This window comes from Macrosteles quadrilineatus, unplaced genomic scaffold, assembly GCF_028750875.1.
Source record: "Macrosteles quadrilineatus isolate MER2022 unplaced genomic scaffold, UCM_ALF_1.0 Scaffold_4__1_contigs__length_99947679, whole genome shotgun sequence".
NCBI classification, from domain to species: domain Eukaryota; kingdom Metazoa; phylum Arthropoda; class Insecta; order Hemiptera; family Cicadellidae; genus Macrosteles; species Macrosteles quadrilineatus.
This window is the reverse complement of record NW_026542597.1, coordinates 96,713,344-96,741,205: the sequence shown is the minus strand read 5'-3', so window position 1 is coordinate 96,741,205 and position 27,862 is coordinate 96,713,344. Positions and strand designations below refer to the sequence as shown.

Sequence of the window (27,862 nt, the reverse complement as noted above, 5' to 3'; positions counted from 1 at the left end):
ATGCGTGTTATAATAACGAGACAAAGTCCGTACATAATGGAAATTGTATAAATGAACGTAAAACTTCACAAAACGTGTGGCGTGACGAAGTGGCGCGGAGGGGGGACGGCAGGTAGTGATATCACTGAATCTAAATATCAAGTAGCATTATCCATCCGTACATCGTTATTTATATACATATATAAAAATTTTAACGAATGGTGTTTTTGGCCTCTGGGGACATCAATAAATGAAAAAGTAAATCGGTCCCGGGTCTAGGTCTTACCATGCCACCTACGGTAATAGCTTACTTCGCTATAGGGAAATTCGCTAAAATTGACACCAAAATGATTGAAGCAAGAATTATCAGTGGTAAGTTTAAAGGAGAAATAGTTTTAATCACATGAATACTGATGATTTCATCCGAATTACCCTCTGAATTTAAGAAACTAAAATTTCCTTTGTGTCTTGCTTTCGCAATAACCATTTTAAGACACCAGGGCAATCCCTGACTGTCGTCGGTTTAAATTTAGAATATGCATGCTTTCACACGGACAGCTGTATGTTGCGTGCTGACGTGGTGGTAGGTACGCCTGAAAACTTATATATTTATACACCTAATGAAAAAACAAAAAACATTGTTCATCCACTAGCAATTAAGTAAAATATGTTTTTTTTTGTATACACTTTTATTATTTGTCGTAATGAACTAATTGCCATTTAAAATAATATTTGTTAAGTGCAGCAAAGCGCGCCGGGTAACTGCTAGTATATATATATATATATATATATATATATATATATATATATATAAATCTATCTATCTATCTTACTAATAACCTAATTATAAATCTGAAAGTTTGTGAGTTTGTGTGTGTGTTTGTGTGTGTGTTGCTCAATCACGCATAAACTACTGGACGGATTGGGCTGAAATTTGGCATGATGATAGCTCACATTCCCGATTAACATTAAAGCATATTCTTATCTCAAAAATCCTTTCGGGCTCCGCCCCAGTGGCTCTTTAGTTAACTTTTATGTTAACTTTATAATTTTTCATATTTAAAAGGAATTAATGAATCTTAACAGCTGTTTCAATTAAACAAGTTGGTTCTGTCGTTATGTTCTATGATGTTCAATAGCATAAAAGTTACAAGGATTACCAACAGGGTGCAGCACTATTCTTTTTTTTAAATTTATGACAACAGCTAATTTCCAACTAAAAGGCGAGTTAGCGTAGCGAACGAGCTAACCTGAAGGCAAGTGAGCGCAGCGAACGAGCTCGAACCCGAAGGCAAGTGAGCGCAGCGAACGAGCTCGAACCTGAAGGCAAGTGAGCGCAGCGAACGAGCTCCAACCTAAAGGTGAGTGAGCGTAGCGAACGAACTTCAACCAGGACGTGAATGAGCCATGCGAATACTTATGAAGTTAAACGGGGCAAAGCCCGCGGGTACAGCTAGTATATACATATATAACAATTTTAACGAATGGTGTTTTTGGCCTCTGGGGACATCAAAATCAAAAAGTAAATCGGTCCCGGGCGTAGGTCTTACCATGCCATCTACGGTAATAGCTACTGTACTTCCTTATAGGGAAATTTGCTAAATAGAAACTAAAAACTATAAAAGGTACCTATCTAATAACTTGTTGAATTATTTACATTGAACATTATTTTTAAATAGAATATGCAATAATCGTTACAACAACAACTTCATACCTTAATATTTTATACGACAGTCAAAGACTCCACTGTTTGTGATTACGCATTTTTTTGGTAAATAAAAGGTATACAATGCCTAACTCTCCACTGAAAAGGCAAATCCAAATATAAATTATCACCTTGTCAAAACTTTAACATTATTGAACTACCCACATTAAGTTGCAAGGAGAAAACGAGACTGCTGTCGAGTAAAAAAGTGTAAATACTCGAGTATGAACTTTTATTGAAACTTGACCAGTATACCTACAATATGATGAATAAGTTAAATCCTATTTATAAAAATGTATTTCTGCGTTTATGTATTTTAGTTTCTACCTTTTTATGTTGTTTTAACTCTCGTCCTTTTAGTGGGTAGAATAAATAAAGTACAAGGTTTTCGGCACTTTTCTAACAAAGGGCTATTTTTACACATAACAAAAAAAAACTACTGATGTAATCATCATGAAATTTTAACAGCTAATAGAAAATATACTTATAAAACAAATTTATATGTTTTAAAATTTTTCATCGGTAAAAAAAATCTCTTACTATATTTGTAATGGCTTTTAATTGAGAGACGGAACAGTTAAGAAACTCAGCTGAAAGCTTGAATTAAAGCTATTAAAAATATAAATATGTAATTTGATTTGCAAATTATGTGCTAACACATATTTGAGTCACACAGCTGAGTGTGACTCGTAATCCGTGTTTTTCTAATTAGTTTAGTAACTTTCCTGTATAGCTCCAAATTTGAGTATCTAAACTGTATTACAAGTGACGTTGTAGGCAGAATCTGCCCGCATGACGCCACGCGGCGCGGCGGGTAGCCCCTATATTACAATTTAAATTACAACCAAACTACGCCAGCTAAAAATTTTAAAAAATATGATCCAAAAGGTTCAACTCTTTAGCTACAAAATCCACCGTTTTTTAACTTACCTGACCAAAAAATAAAAAAATTAGCAGCCGACGAACTTTTTCATGTCATATTTTAAAACTCATTTAAAAGTACCGACTTTATTTGAAGATTTAAAATAGAAAATACTAACTTTTAAGCTTTTAATTAAAACCAATAGTGTCATAGACTTATTGACTTCACTCATACGAAGTTTCAACCATATAACTTAAGTCTAAGTAGGCTAAATGTCGAGTTATTTTGAAGCGGAACATTGAGTTTTGGGGCCGTTTAATAAGCTGTGGCAACCACTGTAGAGACTTCTGGCTCAGACTGTACCGTTGGAGGTTATGAAATTTGGACATTATGAACCGCACTGTTTATTTGGTATCTTCACGTTGGAGTTTGTGAAATTTGGACATTGTGAAACAGTGATTATTTGAATGTTATAGATTTGGAGCTTATGAAATTTGGAGGTTATGAACCGCTCTGTTTATTTAATATTTAAACGTTGGAGTTTGTGAAACTTGGACATTGTGAACCAGTGATTATTTGAATGTTATAGATTTGGAGCTTATGAAATTTGGAGGTTATGAACCGCTGTGTTCATTTAATATTTTAAGCGTTGGAGTTTGTGAAATTTGGAGTTTATGAAACGCTCCCCTCTAATCAACATCAAATTTTTTTATTACTTTGAATAACAAATTCGGAATACCAAAATAGATTAAAAGTAATGTTTTTATGATAAGCAGTTCAGTCCAACGCCCAAAAATCAAATATAGGCCTACAAAATTGTTAGTACATCACAGGGTTTTATCTATTTAGGGAAACAAATAATAAGCACCTAAAAAAATACAATGCAACTCCTCTTTAAAATTGTCTTACTATTATTTCCTATTAAAATGTCTTTAAATAAAACCAAGAGCCTTGGGTGTAAAATAATCTGATTAATGTTGCAATGTTGGATACATTTTTGTACATCTTTGTATGCAATACGGTATGCGGTTTTAATTTGGTTTCCCTCAAAGCTTAAAAATCTTTTCTCTGTGATAGCTAAATAGTTGATATAACAATGAAATTTAACTCAAGTAAAATTATACTAAAATTTCACAGAAATTGATAACTTATAATTATAATTAATTGTAATTCTAATAAGGCGATTGTACAAACATTATAAAATTCAATTTCAATCATTTTGTACTACGCCAAATTTATTAATTGTAATTTATATCTAATAATAATTATCATTTTAGCACTCACAGATCTATTTTTATCTTAAATTGCAAACGTGAGCCAATTCGCACTTGCAAAAAGAACTTAATAATTCATTTTTTTAAATGATGTGAGTGATGAAATAACTCTCTTTCCAAAAATACTAGTCTACTTCAAATAATACGGGTGTAGAGAGGTTGTTAGAAAATGGCAAGTATTTACCAGTGTAATTTACAAGAGTAAAACTTTATGAAACACATTGCTGTCTACACTAGTAAAAACCACTAGTAATACTAGTCCCTACACTAGTAACTAGTATTTTACACTAGTAGGTTTATGAAACGTAGACTTGTAAAATACACTAGTATTACTAGTCCATGGACTAGTAAATACTAGACTAGTAGTTTTATGAAACAGGGCCCGTATGAAGAATTGTCATAAATTTGAAATATATATTTAACTCTCCAATCACAGAACCAAGTTTATGCATCTTGTTGGTTTTTCAAAGTCTAAACGGTGAGAAAGCACACTGGTCAAACAGATAGAAGTCTCATCTTGGTTTGTTGTGTAGGATACTGGTAATAAATGTCTTCCTGTACTCCAACTTGAATAATGTAGGGATTATGCAATTATTTTCTATTATGATTAGTAAAAAAACGCTAATTATGTTTTCCTTTTTTAACGTTTGTTGTGTTATATGCAGGCAACAAGATCTCTGGAGAGGACGCGCCATTGGCCACCCAGCTCAGCGAGTGGCTAGAGGCTCACCCTGGGTGGATCGTGGCGGAGGAGGACTCTGACTCTGATGAAGACGATAGTGACGAGGACGAGAACGGCGAACCTAAAGGTAAACAGAACATAATTAACTTAAGACTACTTGGTGTAGTTTATCTAAGAAATTACAGCTTGTTATTGCTGTCAAAAACAGAGGGGAGAGAAAAGAAAAGAACCACACAAAATAACATTCACAACTTTTATGATTGAAAGTTTTCTTAAAGGAATAAAGTTCTAATTGTCTAAAAAAAGAGCCTCAGCTGAGTACCTTTTAAGATATGCTAGCTTAACTAATATATATTTTTAAATATTTCCATATATATTTCCAATGTATTTACTTTGAATCAAATTTATGATTCATTGATTCAAGATCTACACACAAACAGTTTTTCTATTTTAAACAAACACTATGCTCTTGCTTAGAAAATGGAATCATGAATATTATTCTGATGCAATAGCTGATTTTAACCTACTTAAAATCATTTATCATTTTCTTTCATTTAAATCATTTATCATTTTTGAGTATAAAAAGGAGTGTCCATGGTAAGTTTCACGACTAGATGACATTACTGAATTTTTTCATTCACTACATGTACTTTTCCTTTAGAATGTTTCATGCACTTCATATGTATTCAATCGATTTCTCAATTCACATTTTCAGAGAAGAAACATTCAAAGAAAGATGGAGAACAGGTCAAAGAAGTCATTAAAAAAGCCCAGGTAGAAGACGATGAGTACAAATCAATTTCCTGTGAAGAGCATACTTATTATAGGTAGGTGCATGTATTTTTTCTATCCAACAAGTTAATAATAATGTATATTTCTAACTGACATTCTAACTAATACTATCTGGAGGATCGACATTTCCTTTAAATTTTCATGGTAATAATTTATCAAATCTGCATTATTTTAGTTTATATCGGTTTTGGCTAAGAAAGGTTTAAAATGCTCAAAAGTTACCTGAAACAGTAGAGATGGTCAAATTCAGGAATTTTGGATCTTGGGCACAAATCCTAAAATTCAAGTCTACTTTACCAAACAATTGCATACTTACAATTGATTTTCAAAACAGTTTATTCCAGGATCGCTTCATGATCATCTACATTAATTATAATAATTTGCAAGATTTGTTCCTCCAAATGTTTAATTGTGTGTGTGGCTAAGTGTGAGTTTTGAGATTTGATTCTTTAATAGACAATCAAGAACTATAATATTTTCTTAAAATTCCTCAGAATTTATGGTTTTTCTTTGACTCACCAATACTGAACAAACATAATAAAAAGGTTCCATTAAACTTGATTTTGAATTCAGTAGTAAATGTAAAATGATACACGTTCACCCAATTGTGTTTTCAACGGTAACCATTTAACGGTTTTCTACGTTTTTCAGCATTGCACATACAATCCACGAGATGGTGACTGAACAGGCGTCCATAATGATAAATGGAAAATTGAAGGAGTATCAGATCAAGGTATGTCCTATGTATTTGCAATATACATGTTAACTATTGTATACAAATCAATAAACGTTTTACTGGAAACGATATTTAATGAATAAAAAGTCAAATAACTTTTTCCTATAGTCGGTGACAAAGTGGGCTTCCTTGCATGATTATAGCACAGAAAGCTGCTAATTGCTGTATTTACTTACTTTTGCCACACACTTTTTACTTTGTCGCAGTTTTATTTGCCGCAGTTTTATTTGCCGCACACCAGTAATTCCAACCGAAAAACATAAAACAACAAGCTTTTATTATGCATGTAATCTGTGTATGCTTGGCAACACTTAAATATATTACGACTACGATCAGCTGGTGCAGCCTTTCCCATTTTTTTCAATGTTTGGATTCAACCTAAACTAAAAACGTGTTGTACAGTGTTTAAAGACTAATTATTTATACAGTAGTAACTGTAGAAAAAATATAATGTTTAACACAAGTGCAAACTGCCTTTGCTGCACTCGAGAAACTTTCCTCGGCTCGTGCGTGAACATTTCTCTCTTGTGCAGCAAAGTGTCACTTCGCCCATTAGTTACACAAATAACTATGCATTCATTTCTTATTCTTCACTCACATTTGAGTTGAAATGGTTGCACCCCTTCTCAAGGCCAATTGAGTTCCCCATCCCAATTAGTATATAATCAAAAATAAGTGTAAGCAGTTCCAAATACCTTCTTGGGTGAAAATGGCCACAGAAGTAATTGTGTGAAGAGCGAAATGTACAGTAGAGTCCCGCTTTTCCTAAGTAACTGGGACCAAACCAAGGTCAGATTCGCGGGAATTCAGAATAAGCGGTTCTATGTGATAATTAATAATCGTCATTGTGATGTTCATGGTTTTGCCGCAAATAATTTTTACAATTTCATAACAACCAGGAAAAATGTTCTTGATTTCATACTAGCTTCGTACTTATGTCTTAAAAAAAAATTTGAAACATCAGTTTGTTGGTGTATTATCGAAATAGCTGGGCTCCTCTATACTTTGAACTTTATAGTACTGTGTAATCAATATTTGTTTGGGTTTATGATTACTTAATACTACTAACTTAATTGTTATTCCCAAATTGTTTTTCCAGGGTTTGGAGTGGCTAGTTTCGCTGTTCAACAACAACCTCAACGGTATCCTGGCCGATGAGATGGGTCTCGGAAAGACCATCCAGACTATCGGGCTTATTACTTACCTCATGGAGAAGAAGAAGGTCAACGGACCATTCTTGATCATCGTCCCTCTCTCGTATGTATATCTGTCCTTATTTTTGCTTATTTTGCTGTCCACAGAAATTTTGTTTTGCAATTATTTAAAAATCTTTGTTCATCAAATGAGGGAAAGGTTTATAAAAATAGACATAGTTAAAACAATTAAGAATCCTTGAACTCAGGAATTTAAGTGGTGGTAAATCAGTAGTTGTGATAAATTTGGTGTTTAAGATTTCAGTAATTAGACATTTCAATTATTTAATTGTAACGAATGATCTGTTGTCCGCAGCACACTCTCTAACTGGGTGTTGGAGTTTGAGAAGTGGGCGCCGTCAGTGATCGTAGTGGCGTACAAGGGCTCGCCAGGCATGCGGCGCACTCTGCAGGGACAGATGAGGGCTACTAAGTTCAACGTTTTACTGACGACTTACGAGTATGTCATCAAGGACAAGGCTGTATTGGCTAAGGTAAGATAACGAGTTATTAGCTCAGTATGAGGTGTCTATACATTAGTGGAATTTCATTTTGTGTTAGGAATTTTTGACGTTGGTCTGTTTGCAATTTGTAGATTTTACGATCATTTCAGTGATAAAGTGTGGAGAAGATGTGTATTACAGTAAACCCTCATTATAACAGACTTGACTTAATCAGGAGAGCTACACAGCTCTGGAACAACACTTGTTTACAGAAAAAGCCAACTAAACTGGCATATGATGGTCAGGCCCTTTCAATAATTTGGCATCACTATCCAGGTCAAAAAAATTTTTAATGCTTTTTTAAGTCATATTAGCACGTTCGGAAGAGTCAGGAGTGATTGGCAAACAATGGGAGAGATATGCAGACGTCAGGAATAATGGGCAAACATAGTGAGAGATTGGAACAGTCGGTAGCGATTGGGAGCGATGGACAGACGTCTGTAGCGATTAAAAGTGTTAGGAGTGATTGGAAGAGTTGAAAGCGGCTGAAAAAAGCTCTATAATTAGTAGTACTTTTGCAATAACAGCTCTTTTACAAGATACTCAGTATTCCGGCAATTTCAACCCTCTGGCACCACCAAAAGTCCCGAATTAGGGACGAAATATGCGTCTACTTTAGCATATTTAATTTTATCTTGATGATTTGGATTCCTAATTATTCCGAACCATTGAGATTTTCCTGTACTGCGTTTGCTTGTTTTTCTTTTTCAGTTGAACTCAAGTGTCTTAACTTACAATATTGTCGTGATAGTGGGAGATGATGCCATAGTCTTGAGAAAACCATAAACTATAATCAAATAAACAAATTATCAATGTACACCAATTTTTTGGAAAATATTTTTCTTCTTGAGTTTGAGTTATTGTAGGTTCTTTGATAACTTTATCTTAAAAGTAGTTACTAATAACTTATTTTTCCATTTTTTGCTGTGAGAGTTTGATTTCTTGAACTATACTTAGGTTTCAGAACAGTAAGATAAGATTTAGGATGCTTGATTTAACATTAATCAGTTGACTGTGTTTGTGTGCAGCTCCACTGGAAGTACATGATCATTGACGAGGGTCATCGTATGAAGAACCACCACTGTAAGTTGACCCAGGTGCTCAACACACACTACACAGCGCCTCACCGTCTCCTACTCACTGGCACACCTCTGCAGAACAAACTGCCGGAGCTGTGGGCGTTGCTTAACTTCTTGCTGCCCAGCATCTTCAAGTCTTGCAGCACGTTCGAGCAGTGGTTTAACGCTCCGTTTGCCACCACGGGTGAAAAGGTGCGTATTAGTTTAGACTTCCTTGCTAAATGTCACACGTACCTCAGTCGGTACTTTATCCCAATTACACTGCCTCTTTACTAGATGTTTTTTCTGCAGCATCCTCCTCATTAAACTTCAACTTCCTCTTTTTCCGACCTTGTCCCACCATCTTTCTTTGGGTTTTTTGCCTTCCTAAAGATTTCTCAATGATTTACCATTTCTTGTTTCAAAATGTATCCCAGTAATATGTATTTTCAATCTGGCTTTTAATCTCATTCACTATATCTGAATGTTTGTATATGTTGTGGATTCATAATTAATTGGGTTTGATTCTTTGGACAGAATTTTGGAAAGTTGTAGCAAAGATCTTACTGTACCTTGTTTACAAAAACGATGACTCTTCTACTTTCCATGAATTTTTAAAGTTAATGTATTTATTTATTTATTGATTATGGTCAAGGAGCAGCCAATATGTTGAAAGTGTTACATTGACAGAATGACTAATTTTTAAATCTTAAACAGTTGCTATCCGCACCAAAATATGTCTGACATGGCCTATTCACCTTAACGTCTTACAATAATTTCTCCTGGAGTTAAAATATGAATTCCTACATATCCTCTTCCATTTTAATTGTTTCTCAGTCTTGGTGTCAATTAGGCATCTTTATCGTCTCCTATTCTTTCACATTCTTCTTCCACTACCCACCATTTTTAAACCTTACAGTGTCACAATTATCATAGTAAAATATAAAATGTTTCTAAAGGTACTGAACCTGATTAATGTTGACTTCGCTTTTCAGGTAGAATTAAACGAGGAAGAAACTATTCTGATCATCCGTCGTCTGCACAAAGTGCTTCGGCCGTTCTTGCTGCGACGTCTCAAGAAAGAAGTGGAATCTCAGCTGCCAGACAAAGTGGAGTACATTATCAAATGTGACATGTCAGGACTGCAGAGGGTCTTGTACAGGTTAGTGTGGAGCTCTTCTATATGTACGTGTTATATTAATGGGTTCTTTGAGCTTATAGTCAAAGATGGTTCATTTTTTTTAAACTTAAACCTATACTGCCAACTGTCTTTGTTGGAAATACACAGACTTATCAGTACAAACTGATAGAGAGACCTGTATCCAAAATATCCATTTAACATCTTGTTTCTTCAGCTATCTCTTTGATGTATAACTTTGATTTACAAATAACGTGTTCATGTTGTTTTGCAGACACATGCAGAGCAAGGGGGTGTTGCTGACGGACGGCTCAGAGAAGGGCAAGCAAGGTCGCGGAGGCGCCAAGGCCCTGATGAACACCATTGTACAGCTGCGTAAGCTGTGTAACCATCCGTTCATGTTCCAACACATCGAGGAGAAGTACTGCGACCACATCGGCAGCAATAACGGCGTAGTCTCCGGGTATGTAGCAACCGGATAAATCCTGCATAGTTGGTAGTGAATTTGTTGCTTTTGTTTGGGCATTAAGTTAGTGGATGATTAGAGTATCGATAGTAAAGTAGATGACAATTATAGGGAACACAATTTTGGTCGAGTTGCGTTTACATTAGTAGTTGAACAAGTACTTTTGATTAGTTGATCATGTCTTTACTTTTGTTTGGGTATTAAGTTGAACGATCATTACTGAGGCGAGTATTGAAAAAAATAGTAAAGCTAAGGAAAATGTAAAATTATGTTTGGATAGCAAATGTTACATTTCTCAATTGTTAGAATACTTTGTTGTCGTTGATGTTGATGGTTGGTGCTTTCTGTTTAAGTGCTGCACAAAGCAAAACCGAGTAAGCAAGGATTGTATTACCGACTGGTGTCTAGATATAAAAATTCAATTTTACGTCATCTTTAAACCAAAATCAAACATGTAATAAATATCCTTTATTTGATACTTTTGATAAAAGTGACAGTTTTAAGTGCTGTTATTTTATTTTTAGATATACTAATCTACTTACAAAGTTTGCAATTTTGTGAATCGCTAGTACAGGAAATAGTGCAAACTATGGCTGCATATAGCAATAACTACCTGTATGAATAGATAACTCAGTAGACAGTACTGAAAATTGTGTTTTTATGTCTTTCATTCCTGTATTGCAGCCCAGACCTGTACCGAGTGTCGGGCAAGTTTGAACTGCTCGATCGCATCTTGCCCAAGCTGAAGAACACTAACCACCGAGTGCTGCTGTTTTGTCAGATGACCCAGCTGATGACCATCATGGAGGATTATCTCGGCTGGAGAGGCTTCACTTATCTGCGACTTGACGGAACCACCAAGGTGCGGCATGCAGTGTTAACCACACTTTATTCAGTTGTTCTTTAAAATGTTTTATTTGGCTTACTAATGGCTTATTGCACTCTAGTGATGTGTCAAAACCAAATCTCAAAACCATCAAAACTTTGGAAAAGTTTCGGTTTCGTGATTCAAAATTGAAGATTTTGGCAGTTTTATTTTTGAAACTGCTGACATTTTTAGTATATAATACTGAAGTTATGTGTTATTAGACGAAAATACTGATTGACATTACCTTTGGCCCTAACAAAATCCATATGAGGGATGGTAAAATAAATTAGTACACAAAGCATAAATATATTAGTATTAAATTCTATACACTACTACTTTTGTTACGACAGTAGGCCTACAAACTTTGGTTACTAATTTTGTGTAATAGACCACCTTTACAATATGTAATGGAGTAAAATAACACTAATAGATTATGTTGGTTTTGTCATTGTAAAGGCGGAAGACCGAGGAGACTTGCTGAAGAAGTTCAACCACCCGGACAGTGAGTTCTTCATCTTCCTGCTGAGTACTCGTGCCGGAGGTCTGGGTCTCAACTTGCAAGCGGCCGACACTGTTGTCATATTCGACTCCGACTGGAACCCTCATCAGGTACACTGTGAAGATTGCTTGATTTCCTAAGGTCCCAGGAATCATTCCCCAAGTGTTCTATCTACTTTCACACCCACTTAAAATAGAGCAACAAGTTCTTATAACAATTCAGTTAATAGCCTAACCCTCTAAACATCTTCCTGAACAAAACAGGCTTCCTTGCCTCCTCCTTCTCATTTTGCATTTTGTAGATGCAAATTTGGACTACCGGCAGAAGTAGAGAAGCCTTTTTGTAAACAGGTTTTTTCACCATGTACTTAGGCAGCATCTCAGGAGGATGATTTATGTGTTTCTATTTAAAAATGTTATGCCTTTGGCAAGATGAGTTGATTCCTGTACAGATCTTGTAGACTCCCCAAAGACACCTGAAGAACGTGACGTAGTCTGAGAAATTGTAGCCATCGTCAACTACCATATATTAATGTATGTTTTCTCTACAGGATCTGCAAGCCCAGGATCGAGCTCATCGTATCGGACAGCAGAATGAAGTGCGAGTTTTACGTCTGATGACAGTCAACTCTGTAGAGGAGAGAATCCTCGCTGCGGCCAGATACAAGCTGAACATGGACGAGAAGGTCATCCAGGCGGGAATGTTTGACCAGAAGTCCACGGGCTCCGAGAGACAACAGTTCCTGCAGACCATCTTGCATCAAGATGACGCTGATGATGAGGTATTCTATACACTATGCAATAGTTTATGTTACTATATGCAATTTTTAAACACTGTTTACACTGGATCTCTATTTCCTTGCAGACTCAAAAAATACATACAGTAGAGTCCCGTTAGTCCGAAATGGTTGGGACCGGGCCCATTTCAAATTACCTACCAAATATTTCGGATTAAAAGTATTTTTTTTTTATTTTTTATTTTTTTTTAATTTTTTTTTGTCTTCTTACTACTTTTTTTGGACGCAGGCACGAGCCCGGGATTGTTTTTCACATTGGCTAGACCTATTGGCTGCAGCATTATCACTTAATAAAATCCATTTGTGATTTGGCGGACGAAAATGTAAAATGTTGCAATAATAACAAAAATGGTGAAATGTTACTAAAATACTCAACAAAAAAAGTCAATCTCGCCCAGCCACTACAGAATACTTTGACGAGGTACAGCTAACTGTGTCAAAAGTTTAATAAAACAAAATTCAAACAAATTTTAAAAAATTTCCAAAAAATTTCAAAAAATTTCCAAAAAAATTTCCAAAAAAGTTTCAAAAAAATTTTCAAAAAATATTTAAAAAATATATTTTTTGATTTCGGATTAAGCGGACTTTCGGATTACCGAAGTTCGGATTATCGGGACCCCACTGTAATACTCTGACACATGTATTTAAAATTATAACATCAAATTTCTTTGTATAAAAGCAATAGAAATTGGTCTATGAATACAGTATATTGAGGAAGGAATGGATACACTTACACATTTACCCAAGAAAAGAGAGGCAGTTGATAGTACACAAAAATTTCATAAAACAATAATAAATTTGAAATTACGCCCCTACAACGTGGCTTCTTAAGTAAGAAATTGTAGAATGAGCATTCTACTACTATTTTAAATATTTTGTCGGCTGTCAACTTCCTGAAACCCTCTCCTTAGGCTTGTGATCAACATCTTCTTCCTTAATGTATTTGTTTTGATTTTGTTTCTCCATTTTGTTAAATATTCTAATTTTTAATTTTGTCTTGTAGCTTGCTTACAGTTTTCTGCCTATAACTTATTTTCAACTCATAACTTAGTTATTATAAAAAGACTTGTTTGCAAGGGTTTAGAAAAATCCAACTAAACCTTGCTTATGAAAAATCAAGAAAATTGTTTTCATTACCAAATTTAATATCACGATTCTTACTAAATCGTTGATTTATTCAGGAAAATGAAGTACCGGATGACGAGACGGTGAATCAAATGATCGCCAGAAGTGAAGCCGAGTTTGAGATCTTCCAGAGGATGGACCTGGAGCGACGGAGGGAAGACGCCAAGCTGGGAGTGAACCGCAAGTCTCGTCTGATAGAGGAGACGGAACTGCCTGACTGGCTGGTCAAGGATGATGACGAGGTAGGTCAAAGTGGTGGTCTCTGTATGTATGTGTTTGTTCTTGGTAAAGACTAAAACTACTGAACCAGCTGGGTTCATTATATATAAGTGAACATGAAAGTAGGGCCTAGTAGACATTTGGGCTTTTCCTCACCTTCAAGTCTCCTTGTTTTCGTTCAATGCGCATAGCTTGAGTCCTTGGACTGGGTAGTCTTAATTGTGTGTTGAGTGGTTAGTGTTGATGATTCAGTTATCTTTTTCTGTTGTTTACATGTTTTTTTTGCCTTTTGAGTTTGACACTTGTTATTAGTTATGGTTTTTCCTTAAACTGTCTGATTATGTTTCAGATACCTTGCCATTTAAAGATAAACTCAGAAAAGGTCTTGTAATGTTGTGAATGTTATTGTGTTGAGGATGGAAAATATTCACGGTAATTTTTTCATCACCAAAAATGAACTGGAATCAAAGAGTATCTTGATCTATTTATCTCAAGAATTAGTTTGTATTAATTTACTTACGACTGTGATGTTACCGGCAGGTGGAGCGATGGACTTATGAAGAGGAGCCGGAGGTGCAGATGGGCCGAGGGTCGAGACAACGCAAGGAAGTCGACTATACAGACAGTCTCACAGAGAAAGAGTGGCTTAAGGTAATGTCAAAAATTTCAAACCCACTTTCTCTTGTTGGGTTAGCTCAGACAACACACTAACAGTTCAACAATTCTGATGTTGGTACAAAAATTAGTGGTTTGCTGCAAAAACGCATAATGCATGGAAGAATTAGTAAATTTATATTACTAAACAATAAATAGCCAAACCATCTGTATGACTAAAAAGAGTCAAGCGGACAGGTTGTTTACAAATTAGAGTTTATGTGTGAATTAAACATATGTGACTCTACGAACCTTCAGAATTTCAAACTTAACTAATCCAAATAAGAGAGGAAACCATTGATAAACATTTAACATCCTGTGGAAAGAACCATTTCCAAAATATATAATCAGGTTATGTTTTTATTAATACTTCTGCGGTGGACACCAAAAATTTCACTCTAGAATAAGGATGCTTCAGAGTTAACTGTGATGAATTTTACAGGCAATCGACGACGGTATTGAAGATTACGAGGAAGATGATGAAGAAGAGACGAAAAAGAAGACACGCAAGCGGCGGCGACGCGCGGGAGATGATGACGACGATGAGCCGAGCACCAGCAAGCGGCGGCGAGGATCGGACAAGGCCTCTGTAGACGCAAAGCTGAAGCGGCAGATGAAGAAGTTGATGAACGTAGTCATCAAGTACACTGACAGGTAGCGTACACAGCAAAGCGCTTGGTACAGAACAGTTAACAGTTCAGCTGTTACATTTTTTATGAGTAAAGTAAACTCAGTTTTGTAAATAATATGAGTTCCGAAAAATCGGACTGTACTTGAGATTTAAATGTTGAATATCATATTTTGTTGGTGGAATTTAAAAACTTGAGATATTTTCCTTGGTACTCAGGAATCTTGCAATATTAATACAATCTCAATGGTCACTATTATTGTTGCCAGTACCGAAGCAGATATTGTAAGTGCTGCTACAATTTAGGTGAAACAATTTTTAAAAATAAAAAGTTATAGAATTGATTTTAAATTAAGTAAAATGTTAAAAAGTAAAAGTAAAAAGTTTTAGTCAGTTTATAAAAAAATACTTTCCTTTGATTTTTACTTTATGAACTGTTGTGTTCACTTTCCTTCCTAGTTTTGAAAAGACATGTTTTTGTATTTTTTTCTAGCATAATTAATTGTTTGGGTATGCCAGATTTTTTCTCTGTAAGTGCTGCTACAATTCTGGTGAAACAATTTTTAAAAATAAAAAGTTGTAGAATTTATTTTAAATTAAGTAAAATGTTTAAATAGTAAAACTAATCAATTAATAAAAACTATCAATTCAATGTAAAACTATCAATTCCTTAAGGTTTTCCTGCCACATTACAAGAAAATAAAGTCTAAAATACCACTGACGAAATAGATTTAAATTATGTGTTTATTTTTTAATACAAATATTTCCGATGATATTAAATATAAACTACTAAGCTGTCAGCTGTTCTATCTAACATTATCACCAGCCGCAAACTAATAATAAATTCAACGCATTTCTAACTGCATGAAGAGTAATGAATGTCAAAACTAAAAATTAAAAAGTTTAAAATACGTTTTTATCACAATAAATAAAACTCAATTTTTCATCAGTTAGGTTAAATTACTTAAGTCTCCTTTCCAACTGCTCATCAATATTTTTACTTACCTCATTTTAATTTTTAATAATAGTAATTTTTTATTCTTTTAACGATTAGAAATGGATTTTCGATAAGTGGGTGTAGTTTTTTGTTATACGTAAAATAAAAGCATTGCTAAGGTCTACAGCTCGGTCTTTGAAATTCGCAAGAGGACATTTTTTACTTAAATCAAAAATGGTTTGGGAACCAACACATAGCCTTTGAATTGTTTATTAAAATGTGGAAAAATTAGTGCAGATGTTATTGTTCCAATATACAAATCATTTATGTCAGTGTCAAGGAAGAAGCAAAGAAGAAATAAATGTATGTAGACATTATACAGGAAACCCGTTTATTTAAGGTTTTTGGTTAGGTTTCATTAAGTCTACATCTAGGGATAACCTAACCTATCATTGCTCAGACACAATAGGAGAAATTCCTAATGTCAAAACAAGATCCATGGTGGAAGATAAGTCTGCAGAAACAAAAAAAAAAAAAAACATATTTAGAAGGTAGAACTGAAATTTTAATGTTGAATCAACGTGAGTCGTTTATTTTCTGTCAGAGATAACTTTCCAAACCACACTCGTGTAATTAAGGTAATAATATTGAAATAAATAGTTATTTGTGCAACTAGTGAGAAAAGTGAGCAATTGACTCACTCGAGAGAAATCCTTACTCACGAGCCGTAGGCGAGTGAGGAATGGTTTCTCGAGTGAGGCAATTGTACTTTGAACTCGAGTTGCACATTATATTTTTCCTACAGTTACCATAAAACAAATAAATTTGTGAAGAAACATAACCTATTTTTACACAGAAGTGAACTTTTAACATAACATTTAATGTGAAGTGACAAATACAACAGTACAACAGCTGACCAGCTGATTTACAGCCAGTGCTGCCAACGTATTTCGCGCGCATACGACGTTGCCTGCATGTTACGCGCTCACTATTTCGTGCCTTCACGTTGCAAATCTGGAGTGAGACAAAGTAATTAGAGTGAGACAATGTTAACATTGTCTCACTGATGAGCGAACTGGCCACTTTGCTTTCTCAAATCAGTGAGAGAACATGTACATTGTTAGGTAACTGTAGGAAAAAGGTTTTTTCGCTAATTACAGGATGTCCAACCGTCCTGAAAATGGGAAAAACTTGGAATTGTATGAAATTTGTTATGATCGGAAAAAATCTGTGAATCGTACGTAAAACTTGTATAAGAGCAAGAAATTTTATATTGTGAAATAATCCTCGATAAAATCCACGAAATATTGCCTTTTTTCTCTTTTTTGCTTTTTTTGTGTCAAGCAAAAAGATTGCGATCACGGCAAATGATCACGTTGTTGCAGAGGTCGTGGAAGTCACTGAGATAGAAATTATCACAGACTTTGCTGCGATCACAGTTGTTGTCGTCATAGCATAGACGATCACGGATGATGTCAGGATTGCAGAAAATTATCGGAATTATTGCTATGGTCACGGGAGATCATCACGGGTACCAACACGGTCACTAAAGATTATCACGGGTTCTAATACAGTCGATGGAGTTTATCTTGATATTGCCAAGGCACTGGACACCATGAATTATAATTTTGAATACTCCACTTTAATTTTAGTATGATGTTTCTTTCAATATTGTCGTCCTAGTGATGTACAGTTTGATAAGTCGATGATTTTAGGGTGGAATTGTCAACCATGTTTAGGTATTGACCACTTTAGAAAACCTGTCTAGGTGATATTATCTTTAAACCTGATCTACAAAATCATGATCATAGGCTTCTAGTCTTTAAACAACTCTATTGTGAAATATAAGATTTTTTACTTCCACCTAATCCATCTATCTTCTATCTCCTATTCTAAGAAATAATGTTTGACACATTTCTATGCAAATAAAAAAAAAAAATCTTGCTAACTGAGCATTCATTTTTATATTGTTTGTCTACATAGAACTAGCGCTGTTATTTATATCTTTTTGGCAATGTAGTTTTGGTATAAAAAATACTTTATTGAAATGAGCAGTCGGACTGTAGTAGCAAAATGCACAATTTATATTGTTAAATAAACATTTAACATTGGTTTTAAAATATAAATTTGTTAGTGATACTGTACATGAGAATAAAACTTTTTATCTTCGATGAATCTATAACTATGATAAGAATCAGAAAAATTTAACAATTACCAAATTACTAATAGATAACTTGATGTTAGAAATAATTGTCTATGTAGTTAACAAAAAATGTGGTAGGTTTTAAAATCTATTTTGTTGTTTAGTTTTTCAATCAACTAAATGTGATGTTAACATTAACTATTCTATTGTAATTACCCTCACAAATTTTAATCTTTTGTACATCTGGTTGCTTTACATTTAACTTCACGCTCATCCTATGGTTTTTGGTTTCACTTCGCTTTATATTGACACAAATTCACAACTTTTTTAACCACTGTTAATACTTTGTTTTTCTACTAAGACTAATTTGTTTTGGAAGATTAAACTTTAAATATAATTTATATTTTTGCCACAAGTCTTGTAAAACTGGGTAGTCTTGGTTTATGGCGGTTGAATAATAAGATTAGTAACCGTATTGATACTTTTTCTAAAGTATTTAAGTTCTAACTGTTGCACACTTAAGCTCAGACTCATAAGTCAATCAAAAGCCGATTGAGACGTGTTAGGTCTTCCGTGCTAGCTTTTCAAATAGTTAAAAGTAGTTGGTTCAAATGGTTGGATTGTCCATGTCAACATGGATTTTGTTAGGTTCTTGTTTATCTTTATATTTCCACATCTTGCATTAGTTTCTTTCACAGTTAAAAACTGTTGGTCTAAGCGGGTGGTTGAAATACTCATAAAATCTTGGTGTGTAGGAATCATCTGTATGAAAACGTTAGAGAATTTATTCTCGATTCACTTTTTGATTGCCTTTAATAAATTGCTATCATTACTTAGTGTGGCTCTTAATTATCTCGTTTATTGGTGTTCTAGTCTTGTCTCATTGTTGTACAGTAATCGTTTGGCGAGGTTTAGTTGGTTCTTGTCATGATTGTATTCTTGGATCGTAATTATGTTGTTCATTGTCTTTTGTCTCATTGTGGTAGTTGTACGTTTTAATCATTGTTATGACGAGTGATACATTGATTATTTGGTGAAGTTTAGTAGAGTCTTGTGAAGATTGCATTGGTTCGTCAATAAATCATAATGCTTATTGTTGTTATATCCAGAATAGTTTTGCCACGATTCATTCCGTCTATTGCTTGTAGGAACTTGTTTGTGAGCAGTTGAGCTGGAGATTCTCAAGTAGCTGTTTTCTAAATTTCCCATAATGTTTTCTTTGTAAGGTTGGCAGAAGAACCAGCATTTCTTTTGAATTATGAAACTACATTTTGTTCATCTATGGCAGCTTAAGTCAAGTTTTTAATCTCTGAAAGGGTCTTAAAACTTGTACAATCAATCTAAAACTCCCTTTACATTACACACATTCAGTTTATTAAAAGTGTTTAGGATTTGTGATCTACATGTTGCTTCAAGTAACATTATGTTGTTAACTAACCATTCCTTTCAAACTGAAGGATTTTTTTCAACATTTGTGACTGGTAAAGTTTGTTAAACGTAAGATTTAACCTGTCGATAGCTTTTAACAAATATATATTTTGGTTTTTAAACATGATTAAAACATAACCATTACTTCTTCTCTACTTCTATAATAAATTGTATCATTATTGTTTCTTTTATTCTTATTATATTTTGTTTGATTTTACCAATACTCAATTGATTAATACTACTAATAAAAGAAAAAAAAGTTAGGTATGAGCAGTTGGAAAGGTATCAAGTGCATGAGAATAGATTTTAAATAAGTTTAAACTTTAAAACTGAACTCAAAACAATAAAAAACTGTTAGATATTTTTCAGTTAAGTATAATGGATTTCATACAAATACTCAACTACAGTAGAACTTCAACTATCCGAACTCTAACAATCTGAATAGCCGATTATCCGAATCGCTTACAAAAGGATTTCTTAAACCTAAAACTCCAGTAGTAAATATCGTTTTTAAAGAAGGCAGAATTTGTGATCGCGGCAAAATTCAAAACCTCTCGTGGTCATCTCCCGTTATGGAAACATGGTCATCGTTTTTTGCTATCAAGACTAAATCTTGCACATCTTCAGTGATCTTGTAGATATCATCGTATCCCGCGATCACAGAAACATCGCCATTTTACTTATTCGTGACCAAATGTTAAATATATACCACAGTCATGTAAACATGGTCATCGTCTCCCGCCATTGAAATATCGCCATCACGACAAAATCTTGACAATCTTCTGCAATCGTGAAGACATTATCATTCGTTCTCCGCAATCGTAACAAGCTAAAATCTTGGCAAAATCGTTCTGCGATCGCGATTGTAAGAGCTCGGCCTGACTGTAAAGTATCCTGAATTTCAATAAAAATAACTATCCGAATGTAGTACAGTCCCAATTGATTCGGTTACTTGGAGTTCTAGTATATCTTTAAACACTTTTGTTTAGGCTTTGCTCTCATAGACCTCTAAACATAAAAAAAATGCAATCCATTTTCTCTTATATGAGCTATATTATTTAAAAACAATTTAGATGTAATTTCCTTAAAAAAAAAAAAAAATAAAATGCATTCATATAGATGAGATTTGTAAAGCTATGTGAGCCTGTATCTATATATATATATATCGAAAACATGCACATGTTTTAGTTAGGTTGAATCATTTATTTAAATAATAACAAAAATAATTAAGTATTTAATTTCCAATTAAATGTAAGGATTAATAATATTGTAAGATTTTATAGTTCCTTATTTTAAGGTGAAAATGTTTGAAGTAAACTTACTTAAAATTACTAAAGTTTTAAAATGACTTTGTATTTCCCCCTTGATTCATAATATGACAATTTTAATTAGTAGTATTCTAGTTACTTCATAACCTTAAAAATTGTGTTACTTTAGAACTTTAAAATCCTTCTCCTGATTTCTTTTATTTAGTTTCGCTTTGGTATCCCTAGCTGGAAACCGTTTTGTTTGTTCTGAAGTTCTTTAGCCGTTCTTCTCTCCCTTTGGAGTTTTGTTTTCAAGGCTTGTTTGATTTCTCTGTCGGTTGTTCGGCTTGGTATGTTCTGTTTCCCCCTGTTGTTGGTAGACCTGGTGGTCGACTCATGTTTACCGAGATGCTGTATGTTTCAGTCAGCCCAGGCAGTGATGATCCAGTGACTTTAGTAGAACATAGACTCTAGTTCCGTTGTTTAGCTTCACAGTGATATAATTTCCCGTGCTAGTTGTGTGGTATTTATCCTAACGTTTTCCCTGTGTTGAAACTTTCTTGTCGAACTGTCGTGTGTGAAAGTGTGGTGTCGGGATGGTTCTTGCTGCTGCTAAGGTAGGTTACGCTACGTTTCTGTCTTGTGGTCGTCTAGTGTAGTGGTTTAGATGTAGCTTTGGTAGGTATGCCCGCCTTTCTTAACGTATTTTAATGGGAAGTATGCCTACAGGTATATAAAGTAAGTTTTTTCCGAAGAATCAAGAAAGGTTCTAAAGATATATTTTCCTTAATTGGTTTTATCTCTTTACGTTTCACAATATAAATTTAAGATATTTTTACCCTTTCTATAAAGCGAAATTTTCAGTGATTTTAATAACATGTAGGCTAATTTGTAGCAGGAGAAAAAGGTAAAAACTAGAAGTTATCATTAAGCTATACCAAAGATAAAACCGCCTTAATAGATTTCTCATCCTTATGGAACAGCTGAAGCCAATTTTTTTTTTAGTTCTGTACGGTGCACTGTAGTGGTTGTGTTTTGTTTATAATTTGTTTCTTGTGGTTTCAGTAATTTAAAAACCAAATAATACAATCTAATCATAAACAATAAAGCTCAAATCATAAAACTAACCTAAAAATAATAGAAATAAAATTTAGTCATCACTAGCGCCCAGTGTCACCGTACATGAACTAGACACGAAAAACAAGTTTCAAAATTTACAATGGGATGAGAAGTCTACTTGTGTTGGTTAGTCTATGGTTATATGAAATACCTTGTTGTCTATTTAATTATGTCTGTGCTCCTGATAACTTAATATCAGCACCCTTAAATGATTTGACAGAATCCACAATGTGATTATAGTGATAATTAATTACTAAATATACAGTAGACTCCCTCTTATACGGACACATTTCAACAGTAGGCCTACATCGGTTTAACTATACGTTTCAGCAGAAGTGCTCTTTAACCAGACAATCTTTATCAGCACATTGGTTTACTGGACTGGATCGGCAGGAAGTTGGCGATACTGAAACGATTTTCCTCATGGGAAAGATTTGAGACCAGTGATCACGTGTCCAAATACAATACTATCCCAAATTTAAGTAGATATTTGGATTGATTTCGAGTGATTGACAAATTTAAGGGGTCGGAAAACCCCCTTGAACTGGCTGCGGTCCCGAGGAGTCCGGATAAGAGAGAGTATACTGTAACAACACATTTTAAACAAACACCAAAAGTTATTCACAAACTCAAATACATATATGTTATTGCTGATTTTAAAATTATCTTGTGAGTATCACCACACCTTCCTAGACTCCCTCTTATCCGGACACCTTTTAACCAGACTACACTTGACGGGAATGACATCTCTTTAAACAGAAAGTTTTTATCAGCACATTGGTTTAACCGGACTAGATCGGCAGGAAGTGGGCGGTACTGAAACAACTGTTCTCGTGGGAAAGATTTGAGACCAGGGATCACGTGACTAAATACAGTACTCTCCTAAATTTAAGTTGAATATCACAGTAAACGGAACGTTTTAACGAGTTTTTGGGGACGTAGGTGAGGTTTAAACGGGAAAACCCATTATCCGGACTTGCCTCAGTCCCGAGGAGTCCGGATAAGAGGGAGTCTACTGTATTGTTATTTTACTCTAAAACAAAAACTTCTACTAGTTTGAATCTGAATAAAACCAGTAATAAAATGTTTAAGCAATTTTTATGTTTTTCTTTAAATGATGAAACGTAATTTTATTTCAGCGATTCGAGAGTGCTAAGTGACCCTTTCATGAAGCTCCCTTCAAGAAAAGAACTTCCAGATTATTACGAAGTCATTAAAAAGCCTATGGACATCAAAAAGATAATGACAAGGATTGAAGAATGCAAGGTATGGTGTACAATGTGATTTAGCATATGAAAACCTAGGTTAACAGTAGACTTGTGTATTTGACAGTTTCATGTGACAAAAAATACACAACAAACTCCATACAAGATCTGTGTCCAATAGAGGGTTTTTTTTAGTAGTCTGAACAATACAGAGGTCTCACACTACAGGCTGGCCACCTGTATGTGTAAAATCAATTTCTTTTGTCTCATTTAAAAAAAGTTCTGTAGATTTAAACTCACACCATGCATTTTCTTCTATTTGTCCACAGTATGTAGACTTTGACGATCTGGAGCGAGATTTCATGCAGCTGTGTAAGAACGCACAAATGTACAATGAGGAGGCGTCGCTCATCCACGAGGACAGCATTGTGCTGCAGTCAGTGTTCACCAACGCAAGACAACGGCTCAGCCAGGAGCCCGAGTCGGAGGATGATGAAGACAGCAAAGGTGAGTCAATAGTGGTGTCGGTAATGCAATGATACAGTTGATGGCTCAACATAGTCATTAACTGAGACTTCTATAATTCAAGGACTTTCCAACTAACCTACTGTATTTTTATCATTGGGATTAAGATAGTATTTTACACAAAAAAAAATTACACAAAACAGGCTGGAGTATCACATTTTCAAACTGCTCCAGTTTCGTTTTCAGCACCTTTTTGGTCTGCCTTTAGGCCTTCATTGCATTTTCGACACCATCAATTGTAGGTTCAAGTACAAAGGATATGCCTCAGGCTTGCTTTCTGCTGTAGACGCTTATCAGTAGGCTAATGTTATTCGTATTATGATTGGGCAGGCCTCGCTTTGCTAGATGCGGTATTATGCATTGCAATAGACTTGTTTGATTATCACCGCTGCCTAGCAGCTATTTGTTATTTTTGCTGATTCCTCTAAATATTTCTTCACATAACCAAGAAAGGTTGTAGTTGTGTAAATTTATTGTATGTATTTTCTCAATTTTGTATAGTGTGGTGAAAAATAGGTTTCATACCATGGGCCAAAAGGGTTTTGCAGCTCTCGACGTTGTTTCAAACTTAAAAAATTATCTTTAGCCGGCAAAACGTCATTTTCGGCCCTAGGTCGAAATATACTTTTTCATTTAACTTTAACTTATAAAGGTCTATAGTATCTTGCAATTTAAAAAATATGTAACCTATATATATATTATCCAAAAACAGATGATAAGGACCGTTTTAACCCTTTTCTGACTTTTCTTATATTTCTTGTCCAGGGGGCAATGATGATGGGAACACTTCGGATGGGGACTCAGTCAAAGTCAAACTAAAACTGAAAAAAGGCAAAGACGGCAAGGGTTCAGCAACTAAACGGAAACGCAGCAGCAAGAAATACATCAGTGACGACGAAGACGACTTGGAAAGCATCCCAAGCTAAAACTGTGTGTGTAAAGACCAACAATCGTACAAGTTATATTCTTGTAGTAGATAGAATTATACCTTGTGACTGTTTTATGTACTTTTTGTGATCTAAAGATAGGTATTTTTAATGAATCCTTTTATTAGTTTACAACTAGGTTACGGTTTTTGGATAGATAAAGAATCATAACAAACCAATGTTTTTTTCTGTAACATTTTAATTTTGAATTTCCATAATTTGGTTTATATATGATATGAAAACTATACATGGTTTGATTTTTGACAAGCTTTATTCTGTTGTGCAGTTTCTGAATATTATGAGACAGTTTATCATGTACTATAGTGTGATATATCCCACCTAGTTTTGTTTGCATTTATCGGGTTTGTCAGGTTAACTTATTATCATTTAAAACCCTTTGAATTATTTCCTGGAACTGTGATGACTCACTTAGATTTTTGTGATGTTAACAATTTACAAATTGTTCAATACCGGTACAAAAAAATTTAATTAGTTGTTTTCAAGAGTAACTAAATTTGATAAATTGTTTGAAGTAATGATTGTTGTTTTATTGTTTTATCAACCACATTGTTTTGTGGTATTTTGATTGTTATCTTCAAAGTACCAAGAAATGATGTAATAAAAAATCTAGGGATGGACGAGATTGGATTTTTAGTTCGAGACGAGACGAGACGAGATTTTTTATTTCTCATAAAATTTCGAGACGAGATCGAGACGGGATTTCCCTTCTCATACACAACGGGAAATACACATTCAAAATTTTTACCTGATTTTGTAACATTGTTAGATGACTGTTTAAATACAAAAATAATGATAATAGGCAAGAATATTTACAATATTTTATTAAAAAACATCAGCATAACATTTTTTTATTAATCACGCCTAACTTATTAAAAATGCCTATGATTAGAAAACATAGTGATATCAGTTAGGATAGAGTTCAACTTATCCTAAAATAAAATAAATCATAAAATAAAAGCAATATTAATTTTTATAAAATAGTTACTTGTTTTGACTTTTTATAGTAATAAAACATTCCTCACACTGCTTACACTTAACAAAACTTCTCAAATGTTATTAAAGTAATATTATTTAAATAATTAAAGTAATATTTACATTTAAAGAATTAATTAAATAAGAACGCAAGGAAACGCAACTACAAAACGCTTCTGTATTGCGGGTATTGCATTGACTTTCTGCAGGCGTTTTTAATTTTTAATTTTTTTTTGTATTCTCGTCTCGATAAAAATCTCGGCCAAAAAGAAATCTCGTCTCGTGTAACGAGATTTAAAATTTCCCGAAAATTTCCCGAAATTTCGAGACTTGACCATCCCTAAAAAAATCCTAACAACCTACAGCTGACACATTTTATTTCAATGTTTAATTTTCTTTTGTTCCTGGAGATTTAAGTTAACCTGACCCTAGATTATGTTTATTTTCCTGGATAAGACAGTTTTAAGTTAATAATCAAATCATTTTTGTGTTTGTACAGATTTTGAGCCTAGCTATCTTTAAATCACTGACCAAGAATTTTTTAAATGTATAAAGTTAGTTTATTATTGCAAGTTCTTAGTTTATATGTTGATTATACCATTTATTATTTACTATTTTGTTTAATTAAATTCTATGCTAAAAGTTTTTTATTTATTTTTGACTTTACTAGCTTTACGGTATAAAATTATGATTATCCTTTCTGGATACAAATGAAACACAGTTCTATTGAAAAGCAAATTTTGAAATATACAATGGACGTTTGTATGTGTATACTATTAGTATTAAAATATAAAATATTTTGTGGTTTGTGTAATTTGTGTCTTGAGTTGTGTCTTTTGTATATTCAAAAATATTTTATTATTTTAGTTCTGATTTCATGCAAATTTATTTAGATTTTATTGGTTGTATTCAATAAAAGAATTAATTATAAAGTGATGATACTTTCTATTCCTTTACTTATCCTTAACCCTCAAAGGGTCAGTCGTTATTACGGCAACGTTGCAGGCTTTCTGTTTCGTTCGATTTAATCGCGTACTATCGAATGATCCCGGTAACAATACATACCAATGTATTCAGCAGATTCTGGGCTTCATATCAACCAACAAAGATGGCCGTTTTGCTCTATTTCTTTTTCCCTGTGTTTGTTTTTCTGCTTGTTTGTTTTTGTCTATGGTTGTCATAGCGACATAATTTCTGTGTCTAACCTCGTTTTTAAAGTTTAGTAAACATTTTCAAATAAATACCTACTTTATAACTATACATTTTCTTTTTCCTCATTTAATGTAGAATAAAATGTATATAACAGTTTTTTTAGTATTTTACCACATGTCTGTTTACTCAGATATAGACACAAAATTTGTGCATCTTCTGGATTTGAACCCAAATAGGAATTCAGTCTTGTAAGGTAAGGGTATTATATTATGTATTTAAAGATAGCCTATTTGATGTAGTTTAAGAAAATATATGTCTTCAGTGAAAGTTTTTGTGGATGTTTACACAAAACTCGGAAGTGCCTAAATACTGAAACATTTGGAGGTCGTCAATGTGGCACCTAGAGGGTAAGTAATCGTGCTTGATATGAACTAGACTCAGTGCAGACTCCTCGTATGTAGATTTATTTATTGTAAATAGAATTCCATCCCAAAGTTAGCTGAAGCCAGTTAAAAAAAAGTCCCTTTTTTTAGTACTAGCTTCCATACCTGTGCTTCGCAAAGGGAAGAAAACGTTTTTTTTTATGATAATAATTATGATCTTTAGATCTGCTGGAATAGTTATCAACACATAAATGTCCCAAGTATTAAAACTAAAAGTTTGTTTAACGTTAACTTACACAAGTTTAAGATTGATTGAATATGCTATAAGAATAGCTAAGTCGAATGATTTTTCCCTCCTTGGTATATTATTGTGTCCAGTTATATTTTATTGACGCATCAACAATATTTAATGATCGGTGTTTATCATTCGTAAACTAATAACATTTACCAATACGGCATTTGAACATTCATAAACGCTGCCGCTGCGGACATTAGAGAGGTGTCGGGTGATAATGATTAGAACATAATCAAATTAAAAATATTTGTAGTTAAGGGTAACGGTAACGGAAGTTATACGTAAGGTAAATATGTTGTATACTGTTGCAATTTAATTTAATAAAATTACCA

At 33.9% G+C, this 27,862-nt stretch overlaps 1 protein-coding gene across 3 annotated transcripts in view; it reads left to right on the top strand.

The window, feature by feature from the left end:
- Window positions 1–26,629, top strand: part of LOC128991298 (ATP-dependent helicase brm-like) — a 55,246-nt gene extending 28,617 nt beyond the window's left edge. For 2 of the 3 annotated variants that reach the window (XM_054414076.1, XM_054414075.1), the window contains exons 11-27: window positions 4,486–4,629; window positions 5,218–5,329; window positions 5,946–6,027; window positions 7,130–7,287; window positions 7,540–7,717; window positions 8,755–8,997; window positions 9,780–9,946; window positions 10,197–10,385; window positions 11,073–11,250; window positions 11,713–11,865; window positions 12,306–12,536; window positions 13,733–13,918; window positions 14,436–14,546; window positions 14,992–15,203; window positions 23,191–23,317; window positions 23,586–23,763; window positions 24,547–26,629. In XM_054414076.1, the coding sequence (XP_054270051.1) occupies window positions 4,486–4,629; window positions 5,218–5,329; window positions 5,946–6,027; window positions 7,130–7,287; window positions 7,540–7,717; window positions 8,755–8,997; window positions 9,780–9,946; window positions 10,197–10,385; window positions 11,073–11,250; window positions 11,713–11,865; window positions 12,306–12,536; window positions 13,733–13,918; window positions 14,436–14,546; window positions 14,992–15,203; window positions 23,191–23,317; window positions 23,586–23,763; window positions 24,547–24,707 (2,810 nt within the window). In that variant the 3' untranslated portion in view covers window positions 24,708–26,629. Of the gene's footprint in view, window positions 1–4,485; window positions 4,630–5,217; window positions 5,330–5,945; window positions 6,028–7,129; window positions 7,288–7,539; window positions 7,718–8,754; window positions 8,998–9,779; window positions 9,947–10,196; window positions 10,386–11,072; window positions 11,251–11,712; window positions 11,866–12,305; window positions 12,537–13,732; window positions 13,919–14,435; window positions 14,547–14,991; window positions 15,204–21,356; window positions 21,544–23,190; window positions 23,318–23,585; window positions 23,764–24,546 lie in introns of those variants that run through there. The other variant, XM_054414077.1, reaches the window with a different exon arrangement.
- Window positions 26,630–27,862: the final 1,233 nt, after the last annotated feature.